Source organism: Leptosomus discolor, chromosome 1 (assembly GCF_034619465.1).
Source record: "Leptosomus discolor isolate bLepDis1 chromosome 1, bLepDis1.hap2, whole genome shotgun sequence".
Classification (NCBI taxonomy): Eukaryota; Metazoa; Chordata; class Aves; order Leptosomiformes; family Leptosomidae; genus Leptosomus; species Leptosomus discolor.
The window spans coordinates 20,091,392-20,119,302 of record NC_141391.1 but is presented as its reverse complement, the minus strand read 5'-3'; the positions used below and the strand labels follow the sequence as shown (position 1 = coordinate 20,119,302).

Here is a 27,911-nt window from a genome sequence, read left to right as displayed (position 1 = left end):
TTTGTTCGCATAGATATCTCTGTCACTTACTGCCTGCTTACTTAATGTTCTTGAAGAGGAAAACTTGAGGTTGTATTGAAAATGTGGGTAAATGTTCAGAGCAGGAGTAAATCAGTAGTCAGCTGGTGGGATGTCCCAGCCCATACGCTTCAGGTTTGAAAGAATGCAGAAGTTGCTCAGCAGATAAATGGCTTAGATGGGAGCGTAGTACTCACTGAAAGCTCATCTGGCATTTAGGATATAGGTCCTATTTAAGATGTAGGCTGTCAGGTTATTACAGGTTAGGGTACTTCTACTCTAGATTCTTAGCTCTACCCTTTTGCAGGGACGAGCTGGAAGTTCAAAACTGACTATTAAAATTGATACACAAGAATCATTATAGTCATTCAAGTAATGGGCTGCATATGGAACTACTATGATTATGTTACTGTTTTCTTTGCGTGGCAGTACTTCACATAGTTCCAATATCTCAGGTATTGCATGTTCTGGAACATAAATCCTACAAATTTCAGTTGTGGAAAAAATTGCCTAAATTCAGGTTTTTACACATAATTCTACACGTGTGTATATATACACATGCTTTTAAGCTTGCTTATCATTGGCCTCTGTGGTTAGTCTCTGAAGGTGGTGACAGATACTGGAAAGCTTGATTAAAAATCATTAATTGTAAAGTTGACAATTTTAAGAGCTGATGGATGCCTCAGAGAAAAGAAATAGGCAGTTGCAGTGCTTGTTATGGGAGGTGAATGTTGACCTTGGAAGCAGAGTGTCTTCTTGAACACTGCTGTTCAGGAATTGTTGCATCTGTAACTCTTCATCTCACAGCATTATCCAAGGCAGTGTGCTCACAGATGGGAGCCCAAGTAAGATGCACACACAGCAGAAGTGAGGAAAGAGCATTTCTCTGGAGCTACAGAAATTACTCCAGGATGACCTCTCAGAGCTTACTGGTGTAGCATGAACTTGATCACCAAGATACAGGGACTGTCTCCATGTACCATTACCATGGAGGCTTATCTTTGTTTGGGGCTTGGTGTGCTGGAAGAGTGTGAACACAGATCTTCTCATGAATCTCCAGCGCAGTGTGATGCAGTGATATCTGTTTAACAGCACTTTGCAACATGCACACGCGTTAGAAACCAGTAGGAGCGCTGTCTCCACCCAGTTCTTGTAGGGGAGATTTAGGAACTTGGAACTTGATTGCCTGACCAGATATATATCCTTACTGTTGGCAGCTTTGTCAAACAGGTGCATAGAAACTGTATTTTTTTTAAATTTCATCCAGAACTGAGACGTTCACTAATGCACTACTCTACCTTGTGGAGTCTTAATTTCTGGGACTCCATGTTATGAAGCCTCCCTTCCATGCCATGTAGCATTATGCTTGTTACTCCTAGTGTTGCCCTGTCAAAACACTGGCCAGATTTCATTTTGCATCTGAAATATTTGAGAAGAGTTTCCTGAAATATTCAAGAAGAATTTTGCCCACCATGGTTTTGCTGTAGACCTTACTTTTAAGAATACATTTTCTCAAGGAAGAAAAGTGATTATTTGTCTTTTATTGGTTTCTTAATATTTTGCACTCTTAAATGTTTCAGAAGAAACATTGCTGTCTGAATAGTATTCGTGCAACTGAACATGTGTAATATGTAATAAATATGTAATAATAATAATAAAGCCTGAAAAACAATTGCTAGTTGTTCTCCTGTCACGTGGCATAGGTTGAAAGCATTGGAAAACAATAGTCTCATAAAAGTTTGAGTAAAGGCTTGAAAGAGGGAGGTGAGGAACGTTGATCCACTGCCAGGATTACTGGGAACTAGTGAGCAAATGTGTCAACACTGAGTGGCTTGATCAAGGGAACGGTTTCCTTATCTGTTGAGCCTTCTCAAGCTTCCTCAGATTTCAGCTGTGGAGGAAGGGTGAGTGGAATCATGTCCTCTGCTCCGCTTTCCTCCCTCTCCTTTGTTTCGGTCTAATCAAGTTCAGACTTCTATAGAGTTCAAAATACTGTATTTTCCTAAGAAATATAGTTGTTATGGAGTAGATCCAATATCTTCTACTCAGTGTTACAGGGTTTTTATTGGCTTGATACAGTGAGATTTTTTTTTTTCTTTCTCTTGTGGTTTAAAGTTACTTGTCTAACATGTTGATTTATAGCCTGTCATGTAAGACTGTTTCCCCTTGGCTATATCTTTTTAAGATGATCAAATGTATTTCTGAAAAATGTCCTGTTGTTGCCTTGAAACGTTAGGTGATAACTGCACAAGAGAGGGATTAGCTTGTTAAACCTATTGTGACACCAACGCACAAAATACTGCAACTGAAAACTTTCTTAAGGCAGCATAGAGGGGAAAAAAAAAAAACCACAACCCACACACCTTATGGTCTGAGATATTACAAGCATATTCCATTCACCTGGGAAGTTTGTAGGAAGGAGAGGAGACTCCTGGGCAGGGGCTCCAGGAGAGCAGCTTTCGGTGGTGCAGCCAGAACTGCCCATCTTCCTGCTCGTTCCTCCCCGGTTCATTCCTACAGGTTTGCGGAGCTGAGTGGTGACTGATCAGGGAACTGATCCAGGATAAAATAACTTTTGGGGGCTGGTGAGAGGGACATGAGCACAATTGGGGGTATGGCAGGGGGCCACAGAAAGGAGCAGAGAAGTTGAGAGCAGTGGCAGCTGCCTTGGCTGTCAACCACCATCAGAGGAAATGCCGAGAGAAAGCTCAGGCTGTGCTCACGTGCTTTCCTCCTTCCAGCTGCGCTCCAGAGATGGCCATCTGCTCAGTGCTGTCTCTTCTTCTCCTCTCACCCAGGTCTTACTGCCCCAGCTGAGCTGCTGCCGGAGTTAACACTAGCTCACTTGGGTCAAAATGAGCTGAGTTCGCTTCAACAGCTAAATCATAAGTCTGTGCTAACCCAGCTCTCTCTGGTGACAAGTGGACCACAGTGTGGTCAGGCAAGAGGGAAGCAGGTGATTCCTGAGGCACAGGGAGCAGTGGCAGGCAGCCGGGGACAAGGTGGAAGTAGTTTTCTGCTGACACACTTGCAGCTGGAAGATGTGAATACTAAGTTATGAATGCTGAAAGTAGTGATACGGTCATTTTTTGTGTGGCTGCAGCTGATTTCGTTGGTGGTTAACGGCAGGTTTGTGAGGAGATACTAACGTTAAGGGGATGGCATTGGGGAGGATCTTGCAAGAGGATTTCTTTTCCTATAACAACCTAAGACACATATCACAGCCTTTGCACGTAAGTGGAGCGGAGTGAGAAAGATGCTTCTTCAGCACTGTGTGTCTTGACTGCTAAGTGTGCCACTTGGCTGGTAGCCAACAGAAATAACGTCAAGGTGAACTGAGTAAAGATACTGCTAAGGAAATACTAGATTGAAAAAGGACAATTTAAGAGAGATATTGTGTAAACCTAGAAAGAAATGGTTTTACACTTACAAAAGGTATTTTTGAAAATAATTACACAATAAAAGCAAAGCCAGATGACTATTCCTTTCAGTTGTTCTGTTCAATATTATCTAATATTTCTCCCCTTGCTATTCTATGTTAAACTGGACTTGGGTGTCTGCTTAAAAGGTTTCTCTAGGACATTGATCAAAGTGTGTGTTACCAACTGGCTTTATTTTTTAATATTTATTTATTTATTACAATTCTCTATTCTCACTGAGCACAGAAAAGGAGCGGTCGTGCGAAGCATTACTATGGCGCAGAAGCAGTCTTTCAGTTTATTCCCGCTTCTAGTCAGTTTTGGGGACCCAGTGGGCATTCCTTCTTCTGCCCAGTAACTCCCAAGCTGAGGAAGATGCAGCTGCTCTCTTGGGGGAATTGTTTACCTCTCCGTGGAATCTTGTCCCGGTCAGCTATGTGCTAAGAATGTGAATAATTTTGCTGCGGCTGCTTTACATGTAAAAAGCCTGACCTTAAGATATTTTATCCAGCTGGGTCTTTCTCTTCTCTTTTGCCTCTAGCACTGGTAGCGTTGAGTGTTTTATCTTGCAACTGCAGAAAGCTGCAGTGACTAGCAGTCATATAAAGTGTTCAGTACAAAGGGGCATTTTTGTAGTCTTAGAAATCATTAAGTATCAGTCAGTGATGTTTAGCCGCTCTTTTGGACCTGTAGTTACATATGTGTATTTGATAGAGTTAACGAAACTAAGCACTGCATGGAGACTCCTGGAAGATGTCTAATGAGATCCCTGGTGCTGCAGAGTTTGAGTATATTGTATTACAAGGTTGAGCATATTGATTTTAAAATGTGAAAAGCTGAATGCCTTTTTTATATTTTTGAATGAGAATTTTTAAAAAAATAGTGTTACAATTAAAACAAAAAATGCCAACACATTTTCAAATAGTATTATATGTAAAAGTTCCACATCTTCCTACTCTTTGGACAATAAATATGCCTTTCTTCCTGTCTTGCCCAGCACACTTGCATTCTGCGTGTGTGTATATGTGTCTCTACCAAAAAATACTAGGAATCTCAAGATAAAACCCAGATGTTTCTTCAGTCACGTGAGATGTGCTGTGTTCGACTGTGAGGCTGAGAGAGAAGTAGCTTTCATTTGTCTCACAATGGAACTGTATTTCTCGGATATGTTTTTTTTCTTTTTGACGTTGCATTGCTGCTTGATGTCAGTTGGGGTCCCATTGTGATTTAAATCCTCAAAGGACAGAACAATTCAGTGGTAATGCATTCCAACCAGATATCCTGGAGGTTTTATAGTTCTATTAAAGTACTCCCCAAAGAAACATTAAGGGGAACAAAACTCTCCTAAGCTTCTAAGGGCCATATCAGGAATACGCTTGAACCTTGCTTGGAAAATTATGTTAGTATTTGACCTTGAATATGAACGGCCAACTTAATTTTACTGTCTTTACTTGACTTTTTCTTGCCTTGGAGAAGAGGTTTTAAAACAACCCTTGAAAGTTCTAGTGGTTTAGAACTGAGAAAAACCCATATAAAGTTACAGGAAAAGGGAGAGGAGTATCACTCTTTAAATGCTTATGAAATATAAGAAAACTTGTAATGCCTTAAGTAGCTAGCACTCAGTAAAAATGACAGAGGCACCGTTAACAGGAATAGGTGCAAAATTCAATTTGTAGAGTTGGATATGGGGCAATGCAATAAACAGTACTAAAGCATTGCAAATTTGCAGCACCGTGTGACTTTCTGGGGAACAGCTGACTTTGGCAGTGCAAAAAGCTCTTCCAGTCTTTGACACAATTCTTTTCTGTGCTTTGGGGCTTTATTCCTGGACAACAAACCTTGTAACTCGTCTTGCTGAATCTGAATAACTAGTTTACAAGTCCCTTGTATCCAGTTTGGCTAAGAAATCATTTGCAAGCTCTGTGAATATTTGTAAAAATCCTCTTTTATACTTAACTCAATATGTATGTATCTTTATAGTAGAAGAAAGAGCAATGGCCACTGAAAAGAAATGCTTTAATATACAAATAGCATATTGTAAACGTAATGCTGGCCAAATGCATTTTTGGCTAATGTGTGAGCAATAAAATTAGCAAACACATCACTTGCTGCTAATGAAGAGGAATAAGCTCATCATGAAACCTTCACTGAACTGCCATTGTATCCAGCTTGATTTACTTGCCCTGAAGAGTAAGAAACTGTTGTCTCAAAAGAAAAAAAAAAAAGGCAGAGGGATGTGGCCGCTAGTAGGAAGGAGTAATGCTATCATTCTGACAGCTCAGCATGTGAAAAGCGGGCCTGGAGGAAAGCAGGGATGGCCTGCTGCTCTTACAGCAAATGTGCCCTGGTTACTAATAAGTGTAAATTACTAAGATCGCAGAACATCCCATCTGAGAGAAAGAACCCGAAAGAACCCAATTCCAAGAGAATACTTAAAAGAGTTTATATAGTGCATTTTAAATGGCAGCTGGCCTTCGCAGAGCAAGGTGTTTCTTTTGCTGGAACTGCCATCTTAATGCATTTAGTAAGTTAAGACACATTATACTGGAAATAGGTTGGGTTTTGGTTTTGTTTTTTAAGATTGCACACCTTGAGTGTAGGGACACTCACTTGGACCCCCAAAGTACAAGAGTAGCAGATGTAATTTTTTATTCATGGCTGGATTTAATGCATGAGGATCCTGGTACATACCTGGAAATGAAACTGTACCGGATTGCCTTTCTTAAAACAGCAGTGCTGTTCTGCAGTGTGCTGCACCTTTACCTCAAGGTTGGGTCCGATTCTGCCTCAACTTTGGAGGTGCCTTCTGTGCAAGGCTCCTTACCGTGTTCTACGTGTGTTGAGAGTTTGTGAGATTTCAGTGGAATCAAATTCCTGAAGGCAACTTGCAGTGTTTTCCCCAGGAATTTGTATTGGTTCTTTGCTGGGTGCTCCACTCTTTATTAATATTCTCAAATTGGCTTTTAATACTTAACATTGATATTAATGTCAGCACTGTTGGCCAAATTTGCATGTTTCATTAGGCTGAGTCAGACAAGGGTAGAAGTGAGTAAGGCTGAAGTCTGTCTGTTCTCTTGGGTGGGAAAACTTTCTGATTACATCGGTGAAATGCACAGCACCTCTCCTGCTCCGCTAATGATTTCAGTACATGTTATGAAGAAGTGATAGGAAAATGCTTCCTGTTCTCCTTGTCTTTTCAAGCTGAATTATATTTAAATTGAGTTTCTGGATCCATTATTGCTTTGTGGACGTAAATCATACCAATCCAGAGGAAAGTTTCAAATGAAATGGGGACTGAGTATTTGAAGATTCTTGCCCCATGTGTATTTTCCTCCTAGTTATAAAAGCTGTAACACCTGATAGTGTCTGATAATAGCTTTTGGCAAACCCTGCTACTTAGTGCTGCTGCTGAAAGAATTTGCTGCTATTTGCATCACCTTAACTGCTTTAGTGTTAGGATAAAGAAGGCAGAAGACAGGGAGATGGGAGGTGTTGCATTCAAGACTTTAGCAACTTGAATGACAATATAGAGGCTTGGTAACAGGCTCTCTACTGTCTTGGACTTCTCTGCCATGTAGAGAGGATTTGTTTTGGAGTACCAGACGAGTGATTCTTGTTCCTCGAGTTACAGTTGTAAGCCTCACGTAGTGTTGAGCTTGGTATGAAAAGGGGATGGTGTGTTTGGTTACACCTCTAGTTATTAAAAAATGTGAACAGGAACCTGGAAGGGATTTTCAGTGAACATTACAGGAAGATGATGATGCTTCTTGGTTTGAGACAACTCATTTGCTTATACTTGAATTTGTCTTCTAATTGTCCTCTGTTTCCTTTTCTTCAGAGTTCTTCAGAGTATTGTAGGATGTTACGTTACCTTTGTAATATTAAAAGTATTGATGAATAGTGCTGTGGCTTGCCATGGCTTGACTTGTGGGAACAGGAGAAACTCTTAAGCCTCACTGGTTGATGCAAGGCATATGGCTGAGGCACTGTGTGACAGAGTAAAGGTCAGGAGGGACAGGAGTGAACTGGAGTCTGCTATAGACTGCACCCAGAGGGTGGGAAGTTCCTTCTTCCTGTAACCAAAGTGGGGGATTTCAGGGAAGTAAAATAGCACCTTTGGAAAGGAGCCGTGTACAGACTTGCATGTGTGTGCATGTGCATCCACACATGCATGAAGTAAGCAAAGCTTTTCCATGCTGCTCTGTAACGTAAACCTGCCAATGCAGTAACTTATAAATGCTGTTTATATAACATGATTTGGCCTCAGTATAAGATTTCTGAATTAGCACATAATAGTGCTCCTGGTTTGAGTTCCCTCTACTCCAGTGCTGAGTTAAGATTAGGAGAGATTTGTACAACTTGCTGTCTGTTGATGCATCCGCCATGGGTCATTTGGTTAGGCTGAACTCTAAATAGTTTAAATAGCTCTCCAATGAGCAGACTTAAAGAGTAATGAGGAACAGTTATGGCTGTATATACAATTGTTTGTTCTGTTTTAAATTAGAAATCCTTTTTAGAATAGAATTCTTCCCTCATGTTTGTGTAGGGCTCAGCGCAGTGCAGAAGGCTTTGGGTGCTATCACAGTAGAAAGGATTTTGTGCAGCTAGGAGAGGTATGAGCAGTGAAGGCATACAAATACACACTTTCCCTTCTCCTTTATTTTACCATTAATGCAAACCTGGCCTGTGAATTTTGGAATGTAAATAGTCTTGGAGTACTACGTGTGTCCAAAACTGGATGCTGTATGCTCACTCCATACACCTCTGTTCTGATGTGGGATCTGAAGCAAAGTGTGTGTGGTCACAGAATGGGGTCTTTCTGTACTCTGGGAGATGTTGCAGCCTGTTACTGTTGGCCAAGTTTGATTGCTGAATCAGGAGCCTGAGCTCCTTCGAAAGCTGGGGGAAAGAGTGAGTGCATTCAGAAAGGGGCATTAGAGCCTCTGACACCACATATCTTGGGTGCTAACAGAGTCACTCTCTCCACCAAATACCTAGTGAAACCAGGCTTCTACCACCAGCTCCACAGCCACAGATGTGCTTTTTCCAAGGCCAGGGGGGACAGGGAGAACAGGCTCTTTGTCACTGTTCTCAGGTCTGTCCATTAAGCTGCCTCCACGATGGGGCGCTCTGTACTCTGCGCCCCTTCCTCTTGTGCTTGTGTCCTGGTTGGGACAGAGCAGCTCAGCTTTGTTCTTGCTTCCCAGCCTACTTGGAAGAAAGGAAGAAAAAAGTGGCATTCATGATGACTTTTGATTGTTTTCACTCCCTTTCTGTTACTGTTGTTAATGCCGTGGCCTCTCTTTCTTTCCTTGCCTGTTTGTAGTTGTTCTTTCATGACACTTGAGCTTCATGCAGAGTGCAGGTTTGTTGCCTGGGGCAGGAACTCTTCCAGCTTCCTGCAGGCCTTCCCCTTTCCAGATCCTTTCCAGAGTGCCTGATGTGTTTCTAGAAATGCTATAATAAGTGTATATATAAATGGAATTACTTGTCTTGTCTGACTGGTGACATGAATAAGAGCCGTATTTCTTCATGAAAGAAGCTGTCGTGTCTTTTTTAATACATTGCTTTCAAAGGGCTCACAGGCTTACTTGAAATTAGATTAGTTTCAACAATATCACATACACAGACATGCACATATTATGTATTATCTACATGTGTGTCTGTATGTACAGACACGTACTCTATGGGACGTCAACAGGAGTTGTCATTAAATGTTCTGGTTGGATTTGAAAATTGACATTGCAGTGCATGTGTGTCCCTCGAATAGCTCGTCAGAGCTTCTTGAAGTGTTTACATACACACTCTTTGCCTGGAGATGCCTTGTTATAAATACTCCCTTCATTTTACAAGCATTTGTTTGGCAATTTGTTGAGCAGCCGTGCTTGGTTTATTTCCAAATGTCTTAACTTTGGGACCTCGGATTGGCTTATAGCCTGAAGTTTGTATCGCGCCTTTTCATGCAAAGAGCCATATTTGAACAACTCGTGGAACACAAGGACTGTAGTGTAAAATGGCAGGCGTCCTCCGTGAAACACCCGTGGCCAAACACAGTCTGTCTTACAAGGAGCTGCAGTTGGGGAACATACTATATGAGTTCAATTAAAAGAACAACAACAACAAAAAAAACCTAAAACCAAAGAAGTGCCTTTTGAGGCACCTAAGGAGCTGTATGATGTTTACAGTTACTCTTTTTTTTCTCTCTTGCCCATTCCAAGTTGGTGAAGGTGTTATGGTGGTTGTTCTTTTTAAGTACCTTGCTGCTAAATCTATAGAGTATTTTTTCTTCTCTTGGAAGAACTTAAATAGCTTTGATTAATCATGAACTTAAGGAAAAGCAGCTGGGAAAAAACAGTAGAGAAGTGTCATGATGGCACTTTGATTTTGATTTTGTTTGTTTGTTTGTTTTGGTGACACTTGTGAAAGAACTTTGTATTAGCTCTAGGGCTAGCAAAATGCAAAAACTAACGTGATAGATTTCCGGTGTTGGTTTCATTTGATGGTTCATTTGTTTGCTTTTTAATAATCCAGAGCTGTTTTAAATCTGAAAAGATCATCAAAAGATGCTTCTCAGCACTAGTTACTTTTGTTTTATTTTGCTTTATTCCTTCCATAGCTATAGGAAATGTGCCGTGTCCTGTGGCTTAGAGGATTAAGGTAATCTTATTTCAGGGTTGGTTTGTGGTGGTAGCGATACGAGGGTTTCCATCCTGGGACCTAGGAGAATTGACACTTTAGCCCTCTTTTTGCCTGCTACTTCAAGTTGAATATTTTGGGCTGGACTTAATTACCTTACTTTAATTTAATAATATTTTTATATAAATAATAATTTAATAATAAGTTGTCATCTTGCAATAAACAGAACAATAGCAGGACCCCATTGTAGTGGATGCTGCACGAACACTGAGTAATAGATATGCCTGCCTTCTGTAGGTGACTGTCTAAATAAAGACTAAAAGGGTTTGGAGGCAAGCAGAATGAGCGGCAGAGTAGCAGCAAATGTCATGTTATTTTTATTTTTATTTGTTTTTCTTCTGATAGGACATTTACTAGAGCATTGTATAATTTCCAAAATCCTGCCTCTATCTTTTGGGCATACTTTTTTATGCTCCCTTTGTTAGTTCTTCAAATATCCCTTGAAAATGTTATCTGAAAACCTTCTAGTTAAAGTTGTTCCTTATGTGTAATTCCCCATTTCTAATTTACAGTCATTTATTTTTTTCTGATGTTGATGTGATTTAGCTTAGTGAGTCTTGCACTTCATCACCTATCCATATTCTTTTTCTGTCTACCCCAACTTTATGTACTACAGGGTGTCGCTTCTGCATAATTTTTCCATTAATAAGTGGTATTAAAAAAAAAAAAAAAAAAAAGGAAGCCCTCTGACAATGTGAAGTGGGAATGCACAGTCAGTGCAAAGCAGGGCTGGAGCATCTGACCAAAATAATGACCTTAAGGGCTGGAGTGCTACCAGAACCAAAAATAAATTCAGGAGCACAAATGGTAGAAACGCTGCAAGCAAGGACTAAAAGCCCCAAACTCAAACTTCCTCTGCTGAAATCAACAAAGGAAAGGAATGACTTTACTATGAGGATAACTTTTCCACCACTGTTTGCACATCATCAAGAACAGTGTGTGCAGCTCTTGTCAAAACCATATGCCAGTCTGATTTTTCTTCATACGGAGATGGGCTACTACAGCAATAAAGAGAATGAAGAGCCTGCTTTACAAGAGAAAACTAGAAGAGTGGGGTTTGTTTAGCCCAGGAGGCCAAGCTGCAAAGCATCCCTTAGGATGAAGGGGGCTCACTCTCTGTAGGTAACAGCAGAGCTGCTGAAGTTAAAAGACAATCAAAACTAAAGGCATAGGGAATAAACTGACCCTGTGTAATTTAGCCTGAAAGTAAGAGGGAGGTTTATGACTGTCAAAGCAGTATAGCTTTGAAGGAGTTTTGTAATAGGAGCAGTGGGGGCAGAAAGCTCTTAACTATCCGTGGGGTAGATCCTCATTAGTTTCTGAATGGGTTATGTTGTTTATGAATGAATTAAATGATCCTGCAGCAAACAAACAGGTGCTCCATAGGTCTCCTGCTTTTTTGATACACTAAAACTGAAGAGCACTAATGATTCTCAGGATAGGTTTTAATTATGTGTCTAAAATATTTTAATCAGGGTTATAGTTAGGGATGGGAATTTGTGGGAAAAATTTAGCCCCTGGTGTTAGCAACATGAAAAGAGGCAAAACAAAAGTAGAATACAAAATTGGATGAAGCATCCAGCTAGAGAATACTTTCAGATAGAGAATATTACAAAATAAGTTTCTCTGTTTTGTGGGACTGCAGCAATCCTGACAGAGCATATTGGACACACTGTTTCCTGAATTTCTTAGGTTTTGCATTTTAAAATAATGAATGAAAATTCCTACAATGGTGGGCTGTCGTGGAAGGGTTCGTAATCAATTCTGGATCATCTCTTCTGGCATGAGCTTTAGTTTTTTCCCTTCCGCAGGGAACCTGTATCTGTTTCCTGCATCTGTCGCCCATCCTTCATTGTGAATGGAAAGAAAGTAATTAATTTTTGTTGTTGTTAGCAATTAATTACCCTTGCCAAATCTTGGAGGACCTATTGTCTCCTTCAGACACAATGTTCTTGGGAAAAAGTCTTACTTATTGTAACCTCTTGTGCAATCTTCACTTGGATGATAAATACATCTTGGCAACGAGAAGCTTTCTGAATGAAAAATGTTGCTGGACAACCCTGTAGTACAGCAAGAACGCAAACCTCTGCCAATGCTGGTGGAGTGCAGCCAGGTGGGAGGGTAAAATGGGGAAAGCCTTTCACATTGCCTACAGGGCGCAGAGTGAGGTGAAGTCTGTACATCCATACATCCAGATATCTGTTTACCATCAAACAAAAGAGTTTTCCCTATTGAGTATCTGAGCTCAAAGGTGGCCTTCTTTCTAGCAAAATCTTGAAATCTGCTGGAAAGCTGCCTTCTACCAGCACGAGGCTGGGGAAATAACAGAGAGCATGTTGACTGTGCAGCTGACTGATTTGGGTAGCCCACTGTAAGAACTAGCTGGGAAACAGACCCCTCCTCATTTTTCCTCTATGAACCCACAGATTTGGGATCCTGCAGAGTTACCTCAGGCTGCATCGTGGTTCATGGCCTGACTTTGGTTTTCCATTAGATCTGTCCAGAACCACAGCTGACCACTGAAACCTCATTTTAATATTGCAGCTGTAACGTTAATTACAAAATTATTAGAGTTAATTGTAAAAGCACATTTTCCCCTTGTAGCTTTTCATCCTGCCCTTTTCTGGTTTATTTTTTCACCAACAGCTAGTGATGTATGGAAGCAAAAAGGTGCGTAAAAGCCTTGCAAGGAGAGATGTTTGAATCCTCCAAAGGGAATACACAGAATGCAAAGAATGAGTTGGGGCCGGGACCGCTCTGTTCCCTTGTGGTTTGTGTGCACGCTGCCAGTGGCTTGTGTTTCTCCTTGCAGCCTGACAGCTGGCTGTGGTGTTAGCAGAACCCAGCCAGTGGCCAGGTTTCTCAAACCATGCTGTGGCTGACAGCGTTTTGCCTGATGAAAAGGAAATGATCCGAAGCAGAGGGCCTGATGCAGTGTACCTCGCAGTTAATGGAAATCTTTGTTGACCTCAGTGGGAGCTGGGTTTGATCCTGTGCCTACTTGAATGTTTGGTGTTGGATATGGCTCCGAGCAGATTTTTTTCGTCTCATTTCTGGTCTTTTTTCCCTTCTCTTTCTAAAAGTTACTTACCTTAGAGTGGCATAAAATCACAACAGCTCTGTGTCAGTGTAGCTGTGCACTTTTGTCCTTGCCCAATGTCTGTCCTCTTGTTTCCTCATCCCTTCTACTGTCTACAGTGTCAGCTTGCAAGATTTTGGCATTGATTTCTCTCCTTGAGCCATTCTGCTGCTTTTCACAAACACCCTCCATCTCACTTAAACCTCTGCTCTCCAACAAGTGTAATTACTGACACTGCTTAATCTATCTTCTGCCCTTCCCATCCTTCAAAACAGTCCTTGTATCGATTTCCAGCAAATACAGCCCAGGCTCTGGCCCCTCCTGCCATCAGGGAGACAGCTTCCCCTTCAGCAGGCTCCTGGAGGCCAGCCCTTTGCTGCCTCGTCCCAGCCATGCTCCGTCACTCAGCAAAGCTTTTCACTGCGTTGCCTATAGGAAGGAGAGGGCCGCCATGCCCTGTTAGCCAGTGGCCACCTCAGGCACAGAGCACACCCTCCATGAGCCTCAGCCATGTGTCAGCTTTCCCCCATCCCTAATGAAAAGGTGCTGGAATGAGTGGAGCCCTTTTCAGGTGGCTGCCCAGAGAGAAGAGAGCTGTGGACATGGAGGATGGCGATGGGAAAAAAAAATGCAGAGGCCAAAGGCCAGCTCTAACAGTGCAGGAGATTCTTGTTGCCCTCCACTGTCCTTGAGTATCGCGTGCCCCCAGAGGGTTTTGTCTCCTGGGTGGAGAATTATGGTTATATGTGATCTGCCTCTGAGAAAAACCCTTTCCTTTTGTATTTGGAATGTTTATTTTTTGTTGGTGGCTTTCCATTTTCTTGGAGATGATGCAAGGCTTTTGTGAACCAGCGTCAGAAACTGGGACTGTTTGTGTCTCATGATAGCTATGGGGGAAAGGGCCAAAGGATGGTGTACAGGGGAATCACAGATGTTCTTCTGAACCACAAAAAAACTTACTTCATTTTTTCCAGCAGTAGTGTAAATGCTAAGCAAACAGGTATGCAGTGAGGAAACCCTTTCAAGGGTGGGAGCTGACCTAATGAAAGCTGAGAGGCAGTGGGCTGGAGCACAGGGCTGCTGCGGCACTGGGGGCTTGCGAGGGTGAGATTGCTGGTCCTAAGCTCTTGCTGGCCCTCTTAGGTTATTGTAACAGTCCACACTGAAATGTATTTGGCTTATCCTCTCCCATTACTCCCACTGAAGTTTAAAGATGAATCCCCTAATGTATCTGTTGAAGGTAGAACATGCAGCCTCGAATAGACCAGTGTCATTTTTACTCTGCTTTTCTGACATAGGCAATGGTGAAAGAGGAGAAGGTAGTACCACAGTATAGGGTGGGGGCAGATTGTTTTCATAGTTGATACCACTATGCTGGTGATAAAAAAACTAACCTATTTTAGCCCCTTTGTATTCCATACAGCCGTCACAGCTAAGAGAGGGAGAAATGGATTATATGGGCTGTTTTCTTAATCATTAAGTTAATTGTTTACCAAGCACTTATTGTCTTGCTACTCCATTGCAGACAAAATCAAGAGAACTCCAACGTCCAGGCCAGCCCAAATGTGCGTATGGACCACACGTGACTTAGGAAACTCTAAGATTTGTCATCTAAGATTTGTCAACCAGTGTAAATGGGCAGAGTTTGTTAGCAGTCCTGTGGAACTGGGCTGTAAAGCCCAGAGTCCCTGGGTGATGAGAATGCTGAGCACTAGGATGCGAATTTGCTAATACTTTAGAAACGGATCCAGAAGAAGAAAAAAGAAAGGGAGGGAAAAAACATTGTGGGAAATTCTTTCCTTCATACATAATAGTTTTCTGTTGATTTAAAATTGCCCTTAGTAATGTGTTGATGCCAGTGAAATATTTCAGCTATAGGAAATGTGAAACCAACTACTGCCTTTCTATGAATTATGACTCATAAATTGCATGAAAAATATTCAAACTTGCTATAGCTATTCCCCAAGCAGAACCTCTGAGTAATGGAGAAAATGCTGCCATTTTGCGGGGAGTAGAAGGGGACTGAGCTAAGCGAAGTAAAATGCCAAGTGCCAGCATGTGGCTCTGTGCTAAGTGTGAATTAGTGTCATCTAAGATGATCCTCCCTTGCTAAGTAAACAGTTAGCGTGTATGTTACATGTACTTGCAGTTCAGTCAGCCAAAGTTACTCTTTGCTCCAGGTGGTACGGGAAAGGGGCATACACGTTGGGGCTACGGGACTGCTAGCCAGTGCACAGAACTGGCCCATGGGAAAGCGGTGTGCTTGTGCCACGCAGCCATCACATCTGCAGTCGGTAAGCCAAGCCAAGAAGGCACAAACTCCATCTGATTCATCGTTCAGTGGGCAGGTTGCGATGACAGAATTCCCTTAAAAACGTCAATAAAGTGGCAAGATAATAGGATACTGACGTTTGCAGGCGAGTGCTTGATGGTGACATAAATTTCAGCTGACATTAGCCATCTAAGAGATAGTAGTCCAGTTCAAATTAGTCCTCTAACCTTCTTTCACCAAAGGTCAGTTTATCTCCTGTTATATCTATTTTTATGAATTGCCTTTTGGAATTGATTATAGAAAGCTTCTCAGCAGCTACTTCTGACAAGTTATCTTAACTTTTTGATGAGTGAAGTTCAGCGAGTTGAATTTGACATTAAAGGTCTGGATTTCAGTTTCTCCATCATTTCTGAAAAGACCATGCAGCCTTCTAAGGATTTGTCAATTTTGCTTTGCAACCAGAGGCTAGAGTCGTTGTTGAAAGGTATTCTGTATGCCTGAGCTATAAGTAAAAGTATAAACAAACTGCAGGAGAGTTGCTTGCTGGCTGTAGAGCAGGGGTTGCTAACCATGGTTGTGTTAGAGTAGTTTAACTAGAGCATTCATATTTGCCCATATTTAGTTTTCAGGTCGTGTGTCTGGCACACATAGTAACTTCTCAGGGATGGATGTGTGCCCAATAAAAGACAGCTAGAAAGAGCAGTGATGCGACATGCAGTTTGGTGTGCCTAGTCATTTTCCAGACAGATAGTGAATGATGTCCCAGCTGTACTGAGAACAGCAGTCTTTCCTCCCCATTGACTCTAGTCAGTAGAAATCAACCCCTGCCTAATTAGCTTCTCAAGGCATCTGTGAAAGGGTAAAGCTTTTACTGTGTGCGGGTGTGAGTAAGAGACATGCTCTCAAATACCAAAAGCTAAATATTTCATTCTGTTTCATCCTATGTCAAATTATGCTGCCTTTTCCAGACCCGATTCAAAGTTTATTTTAAGGAATCTTCAAGTACACATTTCAATTTGATGCTTCTTTAATTGCCAGAGTCTGCATAGGTTAAGGTTTTTGTTATTTTCTGCTTCTAATTTTTGAGTTGTATAAGGCATGCAAATGTTTTCAAAATAGAGTCCATTTGGCTTTGGGCAGCTGTGATCTGGTGTGAATTGTAAAATATTTCTATAAATGTAAGAACGTTTACTGCTTTCTAGCCTGCAGTACAGTACTTGGGTTTTGTCTCAATGTGATTCAATTCTTGTTTGCTTTATACAGGAGATGGCTGTCCGAGCACTGAAGCAGACGGGTAGCAGAAGTATTGAAGCGGCTCTGGAGTATATCAGTAAGATGAGCTACTTGGATCCTAGAAATGAACAGATTGTACGTGTAATTAAACAGACCTCACCAGGTAAGCATGAACTTTTTGCTTTTATTTTTTTTTAATTGTGTTCTTCTTTCTTGCAATAAGCTCATTTTCAAAATATAGTTGTTGCTGGTGAGAAGTAGTGGATTGGCAGTATTCAGTAGTAGTCTTGTAGGAGACAGTGAAGTGAAGTGAACATGGCCTTGCAAGGTGAGATGGGCTGGGAGCTGAATACAACTCAGCTGCTATGCAAGAGTTGTCCATGTGCACTTTTGTAGTCCGCCTTCTTAAATAGAAAGCTGTTTATCGTTCAGTGCAAGTCTGCTCAATCATCTTAAGTTTACCGTGAGGTAAAGCTTGTGTACAGGTAATTGCTACGGACCTATGAGGCAGCTCACTTCCCAGGAATTCATGCGTGTTAACATCCTTGTAAGTACACTGCAGAAATAGCTTGAGCCAAGATACAGAAGCTTTCCCACTCATCCCTGCTAGTCTGCTTCAGTTCTGTTTCGTGTAAATTAGCAAATGGAAGGATTTGGGCCCTGTGTATGCCTCGTCAGCAAACAATCACACCACAGCTGACAAAGGCCTTGCAAGAGTTGTTTCCATTTGGATATTGGCACTTACAGCAGTGCAGACTGCTTGTGATCTGGGATCAGGACACACTCTGATTTGGATAGAGTTTGTTACTTTATATCTTCTTTCAGTTTCAAAAATTGGCCAGCGGACAAATAACCATCCTCTGGCTGGCTGAACCTGTGTGATCACACAGTAGTGTTACAGGCTGCAGAGGGGTTAATGGACCAAGGGTTGAGTGGATTGCAGATCTCTTGTCAGGGTCCTGTTTCGTTGGACAAGGAACTTCTGTCAGTGGCAACATTTAGACTTAAAACGTCTTGTCTGTGATGGACTAGTTCAAGCTCACAAATCCATTCAATCAATCTGATTACAATAGTATAGATCTCTAAGTGTGGTCATAAATTGATTTTACTGAGTGCACGTGATTTCCACATGACAAATTTCTCTTCTTGGCCACCTCAGCAGCACCTTCCTTCTTGCCTCTTGAAGATCCTTGTTAGGAAGGGTGTTAAATTTGGCATAGTTGATAGAGAAGTGTGTCAAGAGACGAAGAAAGCTAAGGAAGAGAAAGCCTATTCAGTTTGCAAAAAGAAATCCCTGGACAGGAAGGAGGTCTTCAGTAAAGCCACTTCTTTCCTCGGGGACCCTGAGGGTAGCCACATAAAGGGAAGATGGAAATGGAGGACGATCTCATTTTCTAGGTGGTCACTCTCAGGAATGGAGCTTCAGATGGGGTGGGAAAGGGTGATGCTTCTATGTAAGGAACAGCTCAGCTGCCCTTTCTGTCAGTCTTATACTTCCGGTTTTATTATTGGGGGGAACTCTGGAAAACCCTAAAAAACATTTCTGAGACTGTTAGGCTGCAGGATTACCACCTGACAGACAAAGTAGTACCGGTCAATTTGCTGTTTGCAGAGCTCTGTCCTAATATGTGCGCAAATGTGGCCTCAACTGGGCCTCGAGGAGAATTTAAAATCACTTTGGCAGAATTACTGAAGTGTATTTTGCTTTATATTATAAAGGATTTATTCTTTGAAGTGAAAGAACACACCCAGTCCTAAAGAGCATAATTTCATCTGAAAGGGTTGGAAAATCTTTCTAGGCTAACATTTTAATTACTTGTTTGTCTTTCATTTGCATTTGCTTTTGCTTTCATTACATTCCAATGCATGCAGCTGTCTTGAATACTTAGCCTTTCGAGCTGAAGATCCACCTTTGCTTTTCGGATACACAGAATACAAAACTTAAATATCATGCAGTTGATATTTGCCTGCCTGAGGTGCCACAAAATCATACTGATTTGTTCGGCATGGTATTGTTTGTGCAGAGATAGGATATGTCTCCTCTAGTTCATTGGGAAGCATGTAATGCTACTTAGGAACTTTTCATTTGCAGTTTGAGAATTTGAATCTTCTCTTTCTGAGTTCCATATATTGGTGTATGGAAATAGATTTTAAAATTATTAATTTTTGTCCTGTTTTAACTTCAATAGTAAGGCTGACAAGAGTTTCAGCATACTGGCAAGAATCAAATAAAATTTACCAGATATTACTGTGTGACGGGGAGTTATGTATAAAAACAGATGATCCCATGAGTATAGCTGATTAATCTTAAGAGTACACTCTGATCTAAAACCTTCATAGGCAAGAGATAGTCATAACAGTTACTGTGTTGAATAGGAATGTGCGAAATAAAAATCATCTGCAACTACCAGCTTTGGTATCTTGACAAATCCAAATGTTCCTCCATCAGACCAGAACAGACTTACTGGTATACAAATCTAGGAGGTGGACATCCTATCTCTCTTGACATCAGCAAGATTCCTTGCACAGCTGACGTATGTGTCCAAAGGAGGACAATTATTGCTGCTACTTTCCTTCATGGCCTCTGATAGGGAAAAACAAAGTCAGTTTGCCTCTGAGGCTCAGCATGAATCCCGCTGACAGAGATGACAAATGGGTCTTATGGCTGCCTCCCACCTCCAGGCCAGGGTAGCCACTTCTTAGGGTGCTTTGGATTGCCATAGCCTCCTCAGTGCATCTCACAGTGTCCCGACAGATGAGCTATCAGGGAGTGCTGTCACAAGTACAAACTCAGTAAGCGTGGCCTTATGTTACCATAGGAAAAAGAGCTGTTGATTATAGATTCCGCTTTAAAGACCATTGATTATTTGTTCAACTTGATTCCATTTCAAAACATTGCATTGTTTATGAAAGTGTCATTTAGTGTGGGGGAAGCCTCTTCGATGTGCAGAGATGGTGCATAGACCTGTCTTAATAATGTGCACGACCTTGTGTTTCTGCACGTAGCAGGGCTTGTGCGTCAAGGCGACGAGTCAACAGCTACGGTCAGGTGTGCTGCATCTGGCCCAGCTGGGACATGCTGTGATGCAAGTAATCAGAAAAACTTGCAATCCAGTGTTCAAGCCTGTTAGCTCTATAGGACTGTTCTTGCAGTCCTTGTGAAGTCAAGATTTTAAAGGGAAATTATTTAGGCATAAGTGGGCCAAGTCCTGTGACTTGTGAAATCTAAAGAACCAGAAGGGGAACAAAAAAATAGCAGCAGCACAGGATCTCCCCTTGTCTTTTTAGCAAAGTCAATGCCTTATACACCTGCAATTTGTCCTCAGATCAAAGAACTGATGAAAAGTGCCATTAACACTTCCAGTGTAGGAATGCTGCTATCTTGTCTCTGCACATTCTTCGAACTAAGGTTAACATGTTGACACCCTGAAAGATTTGTCTTCCAGACAGATGGAAGATGAGTAATATGAGGGGATACTCTGTCCAACACATTGGAAGGAATACAGGACAAATTGTGTGATGCCTTTGTTGTAAATGAAGGAGAGGGAAACAAGGATTTTTGAGGAGAATGGTGGAACAGAGAGATGTGAACAGATACCCAGCGTGAGCAGTGAGCTCACTGTACAGATGATGTGGACTATGTGACAACCTAGCAACTTGTAGTAGTGTTGACTTTAAGTTGTGTTGACAGTCCTTTCAGGAGCTTTTTTCTCCTGTTGGTGCTGTACTTAACCCCCTGCTCTGTAATTTCCTTCTGTCTGTGAGTAATGACTGGTAATACTGGTCCAGCTTTAGAAACCAGGCTGTAGTGTAATCTGATGATTTCATAGTTAAGGAATTTGTGCTTCTATTTTCATGATTTGATAGGACTCCCTGATGATTCCTGGCATGAGCAGTGTTGTGGGCCAGTAGCTCGTTATCAGTAGTAATACTTGGCACCTATAACTTTAAATGTTCAGAGTGCTTAATTTAGATTTTGAAAGGGGCTTTAGAACACATACTTCCTACACAGTGTGCGTGCATGTGTGTGTGTGTCTGTATGTATAGATGGATGTGTTATGCAAAGTAATTGGTTCACCTGAATTGCTTCCTAACATTCTTTTGTGTTCTTTTATAAAGGAAAGGGTATTGTGCCAAATAATGTAACCCGCAGGCCAAGCTTCGAAGGATCAAATGAATCTTTTCCGTCCTACCATCAGATCAGTAATGCAGCCTATGAAGGGACAGGCTTCGGAGCAGAAGGTGCAAACATGCTTACTGAGGTTCCAAGGCCATACATGGACTATTTAATCTCTACTTCACAGTCTACAGCTATGAATGGTCCTGTACAGCGACCCTCTGGAGTAGGCACTCACAGCACACCAACGAGCCATCAGCAGAAAACGTACCCTGCAAATATTGAGTCTTCTGTGATTAGTTATCCAGTGGCTAATCACAGCAGCCAAGCCTTGCAGCTGCAGGCATCCCATGGCTCCAACAGTCAACATTACAGCAGGCAGCACATGATGGTGCAGGGGGAACCTATGGGGTATGGTGTTCAGCGGAGTCCGTCCTTCCAAAACAAGATGCAGCAGGACGGAGGATACACCAGTCTCCCAAATAAAGGGGCAGTTGTTCAGAATAATTCTGGTCATGCATTTCAGCAGGCACCGGCAAGCCTGTATATATCGCATTCTCATCACAAACAGACAAGTCCTTCTTCTCATCAAATGCATGTGATATCCAGAGGTCCAGCCTTTGCTAATGATTTTTCAGACAGCCCACCACAAAATCTCTTAACTCCATCTAGAAATAGCCTAAACATGGACCTCTACGACATGAATAATCCTCAAGTTCAGCAGTGGCAGGCAGCAACACCATCACGCCGAGATTCTTTACAAAATCCAGGAATAGAAACATCTCCACGGCAACATGTATCCTTCAGACCTGATGCCACAGTGCCAAGCAGAACAAACTCCTTTAACAACCATCAGCAACAGCCACAAGTGACAGTGTCTATAAGACAGGTTCCTCCAGGAAAACCTGATCCTTCAATTACATCTCCAAATACGATCACAGCAGTCACATCTGCCCATATTCTGCAGCCAGTGAAGAGCATGCGAGTGATGAGGCCTGAACCTCAGACTGCAGTGGGACCTTCCCATCCTGGTTGGTTACCTGCACAGGCACCAGCTGTGGATGGCTTGGAGATCATTGAGCAGCATGTGCCACCTGTTGGAGCAGCTAACGCCTATCAACTAGACGTGGATTATGGTAGCCAGGAACTGCGGTGTCCACCACCACCATATCCCAAGCATTTGTTACTTCCCGGTAGCTCTGAGCAGTTTGATATTAACTGCTTATGCATGGGCGTAGAGCAGACCCTCCGTGTAGTCCCCAATTCAACGTGCAATAAGGCTGAGGAGAACAGCGAGCGAAATGATAAAAGCAGCAAGAACACTAAAGCTGAAAAACCAAGCAAGGATAAAAAGCAGATTCAGACGTCTCCGGTGCCTGTGCGAAAAAATGGCAAAGATGAGGAAAAGCGAGAATCCCGAATAAAGAGCTACTCACCTTTTGCCTTCAAGTTCTACATGGAGCAACATGTAGAAAATGTCATAAAGACCTACCAACAGAAAATCAACAGAAGATTACAATTGGAGCAAGAAATGGCTAAAGTAATTCTTCTTGTTTTGTTATAATAAAAGCTGATGGGGTCAAATTGATTATTACCATTTTTGATCAGTTAAAAAATGTATAAAGGCAGACTCCCTGGAAGTAGTAGATATCCAACATCTCCCTATACCAGACTGTTTTTGCTTAGAAGCATGGATGCAGGTCTGGGAGGCTGTTTGAAAAGCCTGAGATGTGAAATAATATATCTTCATACCAGAAAAGGAAAACAGAGCAAAACCCCCATGGTAGGAGAGGATTAAGTTTGCTTAGGCAAGAACGCAGAAGCCAGGTTTGAGGCTGAGATAACTCTGGCAGTATTTTAGTAGCTCTTGCAAAACTCTGAAAAAGGTTTTGCTTTGCTCCCGTTCTTCCTCCCTGTTCCATGACAGCCACTTATTCACCAAAGCCGTGGTTTAACTTGGCAGTATAATCTCTGTGCCATATTTTCAGATGAATGCGTAATACTTGGCTGGAAGTTGTCTTTTGAACACGTGTAAGTAATAATATCGTGCAAGTAACCACATCTTGGCCAGCTTGAAATGACCTTGGGACCCTTGCTGGAACTTGTTCTAGAAGCAGGTCTCAGGGAGGTGCACTTTTGAGTGACAGCACTTCTTTCATGCCTAATTGTAGCTCTCAAACCTAAGCTGATTCACTGGTAGGGCTGCTTAAAACAAAGCTGCCAAGTTCTGATGTTGCTCTGGCAGTTTTGGTTTTAATTTTTAAATGTGGAAGAGGTTTTTTTCCCCAGGCATGACTAGAATATGACTAGTCTACTTTTGTATTTAAGGATAAACTCTTAAGAAAAGCTGCTATTAATGCATAATGGATAATAATTAACTACCCGATCTTCCCTAGCACAGTCAATTTCCAGAGTCAATTAATTTAATGCTTACATTGCTCCAGAAGACTCAGTGGTTTGTTTGTTGAGGTTTAAATTAAATGACTATGCTTCTAAAATCTCTTGAAAGTTTGGCATTTTGGTGACAGTTAATAGTTTGTCCTCGCTGCAAGTACAGATTGTGTTGCATTGCTTAGATTTAGTGAACATTTTCCTGAAACTGAGATAGGGAATGATCTCTAGAGAAGTAAAACAGCAGCTAATTGTGTTAGTTCTTCTCTTCTGACTCTTCAGCTTTCCCTCACTTCATAACTCAAGAGATAATTCAGCTATAAACAAAAACAACTCCTTCCCCTAGCAACCTCATCACTGGCTGGAATAATACACTCAGGAGATTTTGGCTATCTGAATATCACATTGTTCTAGAATTAACCAAGAACATAAGACACTAATTATTTTACCTTAAAACAATAAACACTTCCTTTATTATGGATTGATGTACTTGCCTTACATTTTAAAAACAGTGGTACTTGTTTTGATTTGGCTGTTGCCTTCAGTCTGAAAAGTCATCCTACCTGTTCTGCAAGTTTCTGCAGACCTCCTCCATCCTTTGTTCATACAGTTTTCATTTTTATGCCATGGGGATCTCACTGCGTAGTCTGGCTGCCCACATGAATCTTTAAAGACCTGGACTACATATGTCAAATTAGATCAATCTAAGCAGCAGCCCTGTGGGCTTATGCTCGGGTCTCTAGCCTGCTAATCAGTCAGCCTCAACTACCTCCGTGCTCCTCCCCATTGCCCCTTCTCACCAGGCACTAATCTTCCTCTCAAAGTGGTTTGGTTGATGCCAGTTTATTCAGGATCTTGGAAATGGGCATGCAGAAAGAAAGGGGAATGCTGCAGAAGATGAGTTGTCAGAGGATCCTGCAGATCAGCCTAGGGGCTTCTGCTGGTGGAGGCCACCAGTGGCTCCCAGGAGAGGGACAGGCACCGAAGCTGGCAGAGTCGTCAGTGTGCAGCCTCTGTCTTGAAGGATGGGGAAAGCCTGGTTGGATACTGCTGCTTCTCCCTTTTTCAGGAGCTCTTTCGTCACAGCCATGTGAAGTGTTACTTGCAGTTCCTTGGAAGCTCTCTGGGGACAGGAGGTAGACAAGCCAGCTTTTCTACAGCTTAGGTGCAGAGGGGAAATAATACATTTAGGGGGGAAATAGCACCAGGGTCTGGGCTGCGATGGCTGAGGAGAGGCCAGATCTGAGGGTTGTATGTGTGTATTTTGGGAGGGAAAAGGAAGAAGTTTATAGAACAGATGGTCAGGAGATCTACAAACCATGAGAGTGGAGACTATATGGCAAAGGAAGAAAAACAGTTTCTAAAGAAGACAGTTCACTTGGGAATGTGTAGGTTGAAACCAGCTTCTTAATTACAACACAAAAACCAACCGTCAAACAGAACTTAAAGTAGGAAATATTAATGTGAGTTGCCGTGCAGAATCATTCATGAACAAAGTGGACTGCTGCATCTAAGTTTCAGTTTAAGTAAAGCTGTACTGCAGTGCACATACATATAGCAGAGTGCAGTGGCAAAGTGCATGTTTGAAAGGTATAAACCAAATCCAGTGATCAGGTTTGTTACATTATATTCCCCTCTCTGACTGTATTGCCCCATGCCTCTTCGTTCAGTCAAATGAGAAAGGCAGACCTATCGCAGATACGGCAAATTCAGGTAACAAGTTAAGGCACAGTGAATTTGTTGGTATTTCAGAAATACCTCAACAGATGGACCAGAGAGTGTATCTCATGAATACATCTTTTCTCGTTCTTGGTTAATTTTTCTGAGAAATGTGTTTTGGGAATGCTCGTTTATTGTTCTCTTGCTAAGAATTAACAGTACTAGCTCTTGTGGTTTGCTTTCCTTTGTAAAGGCTGGCCTTTGTGAAGCAGAACAGGAACAAATGAGGAAAATTCTCTACCAGAAGGAGTCCAACTACAACAGACTTAAAAGGGCCAAAATGGACAAATCTATGTTTGTGAAAATCAAGACTCTGGGTATTGGTGCATTTGGAGAAGTATGCCTGGCTTGCAAAGTGGATACCCATGCCCTGTATGCCATGAAGACACTGCGAAAGAAAGATGTGCTAAACCGGAACCAGGTGGCTCATGTCAAAGCGGAGAGGGACATACTTGCTGAGGCAGACAATGAATGGGTGGTTAAACTCTATTATTCCTTCCAAGATAAAGAGAACTTGTACTTTGTGATGGATTACATTCCTGGTGGGGATATGATGAGTCTACTGATTCGGATGGAGGTCTTTCCAGAGCGTCTGGCTAGATTTTATATTGCAGAGCTCACTTTGGCCATAGAGAGTGTGCATAAAATGGGATTTATTCATCGAGACATTAAGCCTGACAACATTCTGATAGACCTTGATGGGCATATCAAACTGACTGACTTTGGACTGTGTACTGGATTCAGGTGGACCCACAATTCAAAATACTATCAGAAAGGTAATGTTCTTAGACTTTATTTGTGATAGTATTGCATTATTTATTTTGAAACGAACACCTACCTCTTGGCAGAAATGCCGGCTCAGAAAACAGAGCTGGTGTGTACGTTGACCAACAGTCAATGACAACATGATGTGTCTGTCTCTGACTCATTCAATTAGTTTGTTTCCAGCCCTTTGTTTCCAATACTGTTCAAATCCCTATTGGTAGTGTGGCTGACCATGCAGTAGCAGCGATTTTTCAGTTTATATTTGTTTGGAGAGTCTCTTTTGATGGTGAAATAATTTAATCACAGATTTAAAGCAGTCCATGCACTGCTGTGTGTGCCATTGAGGAGCGTTGGTGTCTGTTGGCAAAAAGGTCATAAACAATTGGTATAGCTAACCGAAATATACTTCATTGTTCCGTATCTCCCTTATGGGAGCATGCTTCCTTGCGCTGAGACAGAGACATTTTGCTGGTTATGGAAAAACAACTGTGAAGGGGAGGGCAGAAGGAAATGCCTTGGGTTTAAAGTTTAAATGCTGTTCTTCAGTGAGAGTAGAGGATGGCATAACTAGATCTAGATAAATACTTTTCTCTTTGTGTGTTTGTTTTGTGACCGTGGATGTAAACTTTCTCTCCTTGTCGAAAGGGAGCCATATCAGACAAGACAGCATGGAGCCCAGTGATCTTTGGGATGATGTGTCCAACTGTAGATGTGGAGATAGGCTGAAGACATTGGAACAAAGAGCTAAGAAGCAGCATCAGAGATGTCTAGCCCACTCATTAGTTGGAACCCCTAATTATATTGCTCCTGAAGTCCTCCTTCGTAAAGGTAGATAACCTGTATTTTTCTCCTGTTTTAAGTGAACGTTGATGCTTTGAAATACTTTTTTTTTTTTTTTTTGGCCTTAAATAAGCTTGCTGCTTTGGAATATTACCATTGTGAAGGCTACAAACGCTTAGCTCAGATTAAGGAGAACAGATTTGTCTACATGCTCCATTGTTCACCACCACATTGCTGACATTGATGGTGGTCATAATTTGTGTGTCTGTGTATATCTACACTCTGAGGCCTTTGAATGAGACTGCTAATAAATGTGTCAGATGATGTCAACAGTGATATTTTTTAAGTATAAAGCAGATTATCTGTACTCTGTGACCACTAGCAAGTTTACATAGACCAGTGAGTAGCCAGCTGATGGTTCTGAATCACTGATTCAGACCGGCCAATTAAATATGGATGAAGTAAACTTTGGAAGCATGTCCTCCAGATTCCCAGCCAGAATCTTGGGGAAACCCAACAAAAAGTCTTCCACAATTTACACTGGACACCCTGCATTGAAAAGCTTGGCTTGAGGAATATAGACAGTACTTGGTAGCTATCCGTGCAGAACAGACATGGTCACTGTGGTAAGGAGATTAGATGTTTAAAGTTGTCTGCAAGCCAGATCCTAACCTTGGTTTTTCTCAAGTTGAGAGATTTTACATTGGACCCTACATCATCCGATGACACAAATCTCTAATGAAGTCAGTGTTTAAATCCTCCATTCCTTTTCAGACATCTCAAACGTGCACCTTATTTGTCTTATCACAGCAATTGTTCCTCTGCTTGGAACTTGCTCAAAGTCATCTGTGGCTTTCTTCTGTCTCTAGAGTCAGGCTGTGTCTTTTCAGCAGCTTTTCAAACTCACGGTGTCACTTCCACTGAACCTAGGGGGGACATCAGTTGCTAAACCTTTTTGTTATTCTTTGAGGTCCAGTCTGTGCTGTGTAGTGATGTAGTTGTGGCACAAAAAAAAAGGTCATTCTTTCTAATTGTATGATTTCACTACTCCCTTTTGAGAATGGAATTTATTCAGAAAGATTCCCAGACAACAGGATTAGGTCTTCACTAACAGCAGTAGAATTCAGGTCAGCAAGCAGAAGCGACTTTATGATGAAGGTGGATTGGGAGTCCTTCATTTTTAGGTAACAAATTGTTTGTCTGAGAAAAGGGAGAAATCTGTGCTGTGTGTTTTGTGACTTAATTGCAAGTAGCTCTATACACATTCTCCTTAGTTGGCAGAGGACAACCTTTTGACTTCCCTTTCAGGATACACTCAGCTCTGTGACTGGTGGAGTGTTGGTGTGATCCTCTTTGAGATGTTAGTGGGACAGCCTCCTTTTCTGGCTCCTACACCCACAGAAACCCAACTGAAGGTAAGTT

The 27,911-nt window shown here is 41.8% G+C and overlaps 1 protein-coding gene across 2 annotated transcripts in view; it reads left to right on the top strand.

Moving 5' to 3' along the window:
* LATS2 (large tumor suppressor kinase 2) overlaps nt 1–27,911 on the top strand; it is a 47,026-nt gene that overhangs the window by 15,720 nt on the left and 3,395 nt on the right. The window contains exons 2-7 of one of the 2 annotated variants that reach the window (XM_086476168.1): nt 16,748–16,880; nt 20,837–21,141; nt 21,172–22,374; nt 25,138–25,720; nt 26,355–26,537; nt 27,798–27,904. In XM_086476168.1, coding sequence (XP_086332294.1) covers nt 16,748–16,880; nt 20,837–21,141; nt 21,172–22,374; nt 25,138–25,720; nt 26,355–26,537; nt 27,798–27,904 — 2,514 coding nt within the window. Of the gene's footprint in view, nt 1–16,747; nt 16,881–20,836; nt 22,375–25,137; nt 25,721–26,354; nt 26,538–27,797; nt 27,905–27,911 lie in introns of both variants that reach the window. The other variant, XM_009957970.2, reaches the window with a different exon arrangement.